The following is an 8,695-nucleotide window of genomic DNA, read 5'->3' on the forward strand; positions in this document are numbered from 1 at the left end:
AAATGACAAGATAATGAGATCCACCCATAGTAGGTATAGGTGATAGACCCCAAACATCAGAATGAACTAAACCAAAAGGTTTGGAAGCAATGGAAGCACTAATAGAAAATGGAAGAGCCATTTGTTTTGCCATCTGACATGACCTGCATTGAAAATAATGAGAAGAAACTGGTCCTAATTGACCACTGGTGACTAAAGGTCATAATCGAGAAAGTGAAGTATGGCCTAATCGAGAATGCCACAAATCCAATGGTATGGGTTTCATAGTTTCTGAGTGGATGCAGCATATGCAGAAGGAATATGAAGTTTAAGTGAGGAAGAATAGACATCTAACTTAACGGCCTGTTCCAATGATCTGACGGGTTTGTTGATCCTACACAATGCAGCTAGTAGAAGAAAAATGAACATTAAATCACAGGTCACAAAATTGAAAAATTGATAATAAATTTAATGAAAGTTCAGGGACAAGATATGTATCAGAAATTGTCAGATTTGAAGTAAAAATTGAGCCAATATGACCTGAAGTGTTGACCTATTAGCGGTGTGAACCTTAGGGATATTGGATGTAGGAGTTTTAAAAGGGAATTTTGAAGAATCTGATTTCATCTGATTTGAATATGCAGAATCAAGAAGCCAAATAGTATTACGTGACATGTCAGAAGCTGTAGAGGCAGAATGAATTGATGCACGCGATAGAACTTGGTTGACTATGGCTTCAACATCTGTGGCAGTAAGTTTTAGGCTGATGGATGAAGACTCATTAGTTGTAACTACAGCAATCTTTTTAGCAAGTTTAGGACAATTTTGAATCATATGTCCAATCTGACAACAATATCTACAAACTGGCTTTTTATACTCTGTATTCTGAGAATAATTTGTTTGGTTTGCTTGCTTTGAGAGGTATGATTGTGTCTTATATTTGAATGGTGCTATAGCAGTTGCAAGAACTGTCTCATTTGGAATAGGTTGACGAGCATGCAATGTGGTTCTTGTTTCTTCAGATATGACTTCTGAAAGGACAACATCTAAGAAAGGAAGTGCCTTATGATAAAGCAAAGAGGCCCGAACATGCTCAAAATCATCAGTTAAAGCCATTAGAAACTGATTTAATCTTAATCTATTACAATATGTACCAAATAGTGTAGCATCATTTTTGCATTGCCATTGAGGCTCAAACAAAGCAAGTTGATTCCAAAAAAACACCATTTGAGAATAAAACTCATTAACAGACTGACCTGGGGATTGTTTCATATGATGTAGACTGGTGAGGATCTGATATTGTTGAGCTAGATCTCCTGAAGCATAGCGAATAGATAAAAATTCCCAAAGATCTTTTGCAGTACCGAAACGACCAAATGACATATTAATGGATGCAATTGAAGTATTCATGATCCATGTAATAATCTTGTGGTTGTCACTGTCCCATTCCTTAAGACAATCCTCCAATGCTTTTGGGGATTCTGAATTATCTTTAACTAGTGATTGAACACCACCAGTAACATAGCGCTAAAGTTTTCATCCTTTCAAAAAACTATGGATAGCTTGGGCCCAATGAATGTAATTAGTTCCATTTAAAATAATGGAAATAGGTTGAGAAATATCTAATTGCGCCATATCAAAAGAAGAAAATCAGGTAGAATTAGAATTACTAGAAGTGATTACCATATGGAATTTGGCAATGAAGATGAGTTTGGAAATTTACGAACTCATCAAGTCCAAATAAAATTTTAGGCACTTCACAGGGGTTAAGGTAATGGGACTGTGTAAAAATAGATACCTTATTGCTTTGAACTTTGAGACGAGATGGATTATAAAATAAGCTAGGGGAAGTTTGGATGTCTTTGATGCTAGTGTGTTTAATTCATAAGCATACTCCTGCTTTCAGTTGATTTCCTTTTCAATCACTTTCTTATACAGAAAGCAACTTTACATTTCAAGTGTCCTTATGAGGTGCAAAGTATGGATATAAAGGAAATAGGAGTTAGAGAGGTACAGAGAAATGGACATTGCTGCCAAGACATTCTGCCAGAGTTGGCATTTGCAATGATAGAGTGGCATTTGTAACGATAGATATCTCTTAACTGAGGGTCCGTAGGAATATTTTCTGGGATTTCTTTAGTTGGATATTCTTGCAAGTTATCCAGGATGCATTTATGATAACCTTTTTAAGTGCTATAGATTTTGCTGTTGATTCGAATTCTATAAATAGCAGTGATACTCTTGAATGATGTTAAACAATATAAAAAGCCTCTGATAATTTTTTTTTAGTTCTATAGTTTTTGCTGTTGATTTGAATTTTATAAATGACAATCATATTTCGGGATGATGTTGAAGAAAAGAAAGGAAAAGAAAGCCTTATATTAAAGGGCACATCCTACTTTAGAAGCATTTTCTTACATGATAAAATGGAATTGAAATCAAATGATGGGAGAAGGCACTCATGCATTAAATTCTCAATCTTGCTTCCAGTTATCTGCTTATATCTATGCATGGGAAAATTAAGGTTACAACTCATTGCCCATTTGATTCCTAAAATCAAAGGTTCAATTTTAGCAACTTCATCTTTTGCTCATAGAATCAGATTGATATGTAACTGAAAGATGCCTTTGCGAATACTTTTTTATATTTGTGTTTCTCTTGAGAACCACAAAGATAAAATTGTCACTGATTACATCAGTCGACATTTTTATTGTTTTCAGATTGGTTGTTGGCTTGGTAATGCTATTTCGAGGAGTCAATGGGAATGGGAATGATCATTGCCACTGGTGTCACTATTTGAGTTGCGTACCGACATCTCGGTGGAGCTGCAGAAATCGAAGAACGAAGAAGTTAGCCACTTGGGTTTTTCTTTTTCTTCAGAACACATTGGATATATGCGTGCTCGAGTGACATGTTACATTCCGCCTACCTGTAGGTTCGCAGCAAGCAGATTGAGATAGATCACTGGGTGTTGGGAGTGATAGACCACATGTTTATACCATCATATGGGAGGTGGATGTAATTTTATGGTCTACAATTCTTTCAATATATTCCCATGTGCATATTGTCTTGTATGCGTGTGGAAGCAAGTTCTTACAATTCTGATATCCAGGAAAATCTATGATCAGGTGTTTGACTTCATAAACATGCATTAACATGCTTACTATGCCGTCATAATACTTAATAGTCGAAAGATGAAGATTAACATGTTTTTCCTGTCACAATATGATCGATGAGAAAAAATGAGGGTTCCATCTTTGATATGGATCGAGTACTTCATCAGATGGTACACCTGTCTGAAAACAAGTTTGATGCGTGCAGGAAAACAAACCCTTGCAGTTGGAGAAAAAAGAATAGAAATGAGCGAAACTTGAATTGCTACTTGGTTCATCTTACAATGCGGAACATAAACAATATGTAAATGGAGCTAATTGCATCTCCTAACATCATTACTCGAATAGCTACATTTGCTTCTCCCCTCCCTGATGCACAAAAATGAAAATTAAAGGGAAAAACCGATCATCTTTAGCATGTCAACTGGAGGTTGCAGGCAACGTCCAAAATGTTTTGGTTGCCACCAGAATCTTCTCGCCGGCACGCGATTCTGGCTCACTCTCGTGCACATGGACAGTCCACCGGATTGCACGAGCTATGTGTGCGGCCTTATCTATGACTTCTGGTGAGTCTCTCACCACAGCAGTTCCTTCTGGACGTAACATGCGATCCATCTCCACCATCAAATCAACCAAGCTACACCTGTGGCAAGTGAACCCGGTCATGACAATTTAATTAGTCTAGGATCCCAAATACTTTTATTTAGACTCAGATTCTATAATTTCTGATGGTTGACTTTGAAGAACTTCTAAATGCAAGAAGACTCGAGTAATTGCTTAGAAATCCTCTGTGACATCATGTTGGAAATTGGAAAAATGAACGACAAAAACTAAGGCATGTTGCTTGGCTGCTTCTGACATTGTAAATGATACTTGAAAAGAACCAAAGAATGACCTTGCTTGCCATCGATCATCATCCTTAATATTGAATGATCATATCAATTTCATGGAAAAGCACAAACAAACAAGATGAACTCTTTAACACAACATGGTATTTTATTATTCACCTTTATATGGATGCTTTGTATCGTACATTATGTGCAACCAAACTTTGAAATGCACAAGTCTAAATTGCAATTGTCATGGTGGTTTAGGCAGACGGATGGAATGCAAAACTAAAGCAAAAAGAATGAGATAATGGTAAGACTATCACTACTCTATCAGAGACTTTAAATAAGGGTATCAATCCTTCATCAAGTCCGATGTGGATATGAATCCACTTTTGGCTGAATCCACTCCCTTGAAAAAACTGATAGAGAAATGTATGAGTAGGGTTATGCAAGTTGCCTGTTTATACATTAAAGATAGGTTTCAAAAATATGTGATATAAGTGCAGCCACATTTATTCTCAACAATGGGACAGATGTTAAAATTCCAATTCGAATGACTTTATAGTATGAGCATTCAGAAAAGTAAACACAGATAGTTGGATTAGATTTGGTGCTATCAAACTTCATGTGTAGACTTATGATGTGGAACAGTGAAGATTATGGTTGATATCGAGTATTGAGTAGTTAAATGAATAGAGAAAAATATCCATATATACGACCAAAAAATATTTATGTTTTTGTTTCCTTTTCAAGTTCATCAAATCCAAATATCTGAATCCAGCTCCAAATTTATCATTCCACTTTGCATTCATAATTCCAATCTGAATTCATATATTATGTTATCAAATTGGAATATTTCAAAAACCTATCTACTTGAAATGCCATCTGTTACAGGGCCATTGTGAGCAGATTTTATCCCATTAGCTTTCACCCCTACTGACAAGCATATGGAGTAAAGCTCATAGATGGTTAGTTATAGAATTAAACCTATAGTAGCTGAGTCTTTCAGTAACTGATATTAAATGTCAAACAAAAAAAAATGGTATTTCATGTCCACCAACTTCTTCATATTGATTGTTACCAACGCTTAGACAATCAAATTCCACATACCTGTTCTTGCCTGAAGTATCTCTTATCAAAGAGTTAATTCCAGCCACATGAATGAGATCATAGGTTCTTGGGTAAGTGGAGAAAGCTTCACACCTAGCACCACAAACAAATCACCATTATGTCTAGATATTAGAGTGCTTCATATGTTGCCAAAACTATAAATATATATAATAGAAGCATAACTCTAAATCAACAAATCCAATAAAGATAAACAACGATCAACTGGAAGAAACACTTTCTACATCACCAAATATATAGGATAAGCATGTTCCCCCAAAAAGTACTGCCAGCAAAACAAATTATAGAGTTTGGTCGGGCCTGAGGATTCTATCATGTAAACAAAGTTAATTCAAGTAAAGTGATATTAAAACTAAATTAGATGTATGTCATAAGTATGTCTGTAATAAGTAATACCAACTACGATAAGATTAAGAGTAGAGATATCTTACCAATCATGATATACTCCAACAAGACCTCTGTCATAAATAATACCAAGAGTTAATGGCTTTCTAGCGGGGACAACATTCATGACCCAGACCGGCTCAGAACTTAGAGATGCTGCAAAGCCTCCAAAGAAAGCATTCATGTCCATAACATTGCGTATCTGTGGAGACCCTAGCTTCACACCAAGTGATTTCTTATAGTATGCAACTCGTCTTGCCCAGCGCCTTGTGTCAGCGTCAAATACGTCAATTCCATTTTTCATTAATGAGACCCTTGCAGGTGGCTTTGACAGCCTCTTTGGCCATTTAGGAATGGCTCCAATAGATGTTTCTGATGAAAGGGGGACTTTACTGACACACTTTTTTAACTTAACATACCTACAAAAAAAGTTCAACACTAATGAGTAATATGTAACCTATCATTTAAAGGTGGCCAATGGCAGGTAAATATATATGAAGAAATTCATAAAGTTTACCATGCTTCGTTCGGGTCATCATTATCACTGCACTGATCAAGCCTAAAATTGCCTAGGTTAGGGAGACAAGAAGCACCAGAAGGCTTCTTCCAGATTGCAGTATTACCATCTACAGCAATAAGTTCATAACATAACGCATGAGCCATGGCCTGAAGATCAGCCCACTCCTTGTCCTGTTTAGCCCATTGCACGGGTGGACCTGATATTACTAGGTATCCTTCTGGTCGAAGCAAACGATCCACTTCGATAAGATAAGTTCCATCTGCATTTCATTGATTATGTTAGAACTTTGATGAACAAGAACTCCAAAATGTGGATCCAAGCACTTGACAGAACATCTATAGCCACAAGAAATCTCACTATGGGCAGTAAAGGGAATCAAACACCGTGAACAATGAACAAGGTCAAATGAGTATGCAGGGAATGGCAGTCGCCGAGTGCCCAGCATGGCAACAAATGCAGGCACCCCTCGTTCTAATGCAAACTGTATCTGGGATTTATGCGAGTCCCTTGGAGCAAATGAAATGGTCATGATATTCTCCTTAAGGAGGAAACCACCAAAGCTCGCCACCTACATGGATAAGGATACTATATATCTTAATTTAAATTACAAGAGAAAAGAACAAAACATGCATGGAAAGAAGCTTCATAACCTCAATAGCAATAGATCTCTTACCCCACATCCCATGTCCAAAGCCGTCCTTACAAGGCCTTTGTTTATAGGGATAAATTGCCCAAGCTTTGCAATATACTGTTCAGCCCCATCAGGGAACATAGTGCCACCACCTGGAAAAATAAAATATGGGCCTTCTTCCTTCATCCAACCCTGATGGCCTTTCCTCTCTGCAATTTTGTCATATGGCATGTTATCATGCCATATCTGCACAGGAAGTAGTACACTTATAACAAGTTTATTCAATTAACAATAATAAAATAAGAAAGTGATGCTAATTACAAATAGTATACGAGGTTAACACGAATGATGCTGGGCTATTACTTGCTAGGGTTTCTTAAGGATGAACAAACCGATTGGTATGGGACTTCTTAGCGAATGCTGAATTGTGAGTAATTACGCCAGAAAAAAATTGAATTTCCAGCAGTTGCATGAAGATAGCAACAAGTAATCAGCAACATATCGGGATTACAAGTTCATTGAATTCATGTATGAAGTCGTTGCTATGAGAACTAAAAGAAAATTTCTAACAAACTTCATTGCAACTCTAGTTGTTTCCATCACAAAGGTGGTTTCTTGAATGTATATAAGCGCATATAGGCACATAGAGAACTATCCTACAATTCCTCACTCGAGATCTAATCCTTCGAGCTCTGTTTGATAGCCGCTCCACTGGATGAAAATAAGAGCGGAATGGATTTACTACATATGCCCTCAATTACCAGATCCAAAACTACTGCATGACCAACATGAAATGCAACAGATTGGAGGGAGCAGAAGCGAAGGGCGGAAGGCACCTTGTGGAGGCTCTCGGGCCACGAGACGGGAATCCGGTACCCCTTGGGCGGAGGGACGAGGCAGAGCGGCATCTCCTCCGGCGGCGGGCAGTGGCGCTCGCGGTAGAAGTTCATCTCCCTGCTCAACTGGCTGTTCCGGCGGGGGTCCTCGCACGGCATGTTGTCCACCTCCTCAGCCGAGCAGGCGTCGATGACGACGGTTCGACCGGCGGCGGAGGCGGCGGAGGAAGGAGGGTCGAGGAGGGCGAGGATGCGCTGCCGCTGGCGGGGATCGTCGGTGGAGGAGCGGGCGAGGGCGCGACGGCCTGAGGCGGCGAGGGAGTCGCCGAGGGAGGTGAATACAAGGACGAAGAAGACGAGCACGGCGGCGAAGAAGGCGGCGGAGACGAGGTCGAGAAGCGTCCACTGCCGGCCCCCCGGCCCGCGACGCCCCGGCGGTAGGTTCACGTGTCCCATCGCCCTCACCGGATCGGGTCGGATCCGATCAAGCCCAACGGAAAAGCAACAGGGGAACCCAAGATCTGCTGAAAGATCGGATCGCTTCCCCCTCTCTCCCTCCCACTCCTTGTCGGTATAAAGCAATTCTAGAGAGAGAGAGAGAGAGATCTCACCGAGTGAGATGTGAGCGAGTGAGAAATCCTCCTAATAACTCCGCGTCTGCCTCCCTGAGAGAGAGAGAGAGAGAGAGAGAGAGGTGCTGGTAAGATGGCACTAGTGGAGAGTGGGATGGGAAGAGAGGAACGAAGTGGGGTGGTTCATTACCGACTTGGGGTGCTCAAAGACCGTCTTCAGGTACCTCTGCAGCGATCCGACATGCCTCAGTGAGACACGTTTATATATTTTATTACAAATAAGTCATATAATACGATACTGTCTATATTTAAAATAATGTTTTTTTTAGAACATAGAATATATAGTTTCTCTCTAATCATATATAGTTATAGTTAATATTACTTATTATTCATAAATATTTTTTTAATATATTTAAAATATAATAATAACTTGATATTACTTATAATAGATATATCATAATAATATATGTTTCTAATATATAAAAATATTAAAACGGATAGAAACTTACCCTCTATTTTAGTGGATCTAATATTTTTGATAATTGTACTGATTTTTTATTTCTTTATATCGAAAAAAAGATTGTCTTAAATCCGAATATTATCAATTTATGTTAATATAAATAATTTAGTTTATAAAAAATTTGATAATTTATCTTTTATAAAATAAAAATAAAAATATTTATTTCTTATAATATGATATGA

The 8,695-nt window shown here is 38.3% G+C and overlaps 1 protein-coding gene across 2 annotated transcripts; it reads right to left on the bottom strand.

The window, feature by feature from the left end:
* Positions 1–3,318: 3,318 nt before the first annotated feature.
* LOC135638861 (probable pectin methyltransferase QUA3) lies at positions 3,319–8,243 on the bottom strand. 2 transcript variants are annotated; one of them, XM_065152367.1, is made up of 8 exons: positions 8,184–8,243; positions 7,422–8,086; positions 6,628–6,831; positions 6,312–6,522; positions 5,952–6,213; positions 5,482–5,853; positions 5,033–5,125; positions 3,319–3,735 (listed from the first exon to the last, which is right to left on the bottom strand). In XM_065152367.1, exons 2-8 carry the CDS (start codon positions 7,875–7,877, stop codon positions 3,513–3,515), a joined length of 1,821 nt encoding a protein of 606 aa, XP_065008439.1. In that variant the 5' UTR covers positions 7,878–8,086; positions 8,184–8,243; the 3' UTR covers positions 3,319–3,512. The 2 variants fall into 2 exon arrangements, with proteins under 2 accessions (XP_065008439.1, XP_065008438.1); XM_065152366.1 differs by lacking the exon at positions 8,184–8,243 and having other exon boundaries at positions 7,422–8,171.
* Positions 8,244–8,695: the final 452 nt, after the last annotated feature.

The sequence above is a fragment of the Musa acuminata genome, chromosome BXJ3-5, assembly GCF_036884655.1.
Source record: "Musa acuminata AAA Group cultivar baxijiao chromosome BXJ3-5, Cavendish_Baxijiao_AAA, whole genome shotgun sequence".
NCBI lineage: Eukaryota > Viridiplantae > Streptophyta > Magnoliopsida > Zingiberales > Musaceae > Musa > Musa acuminata.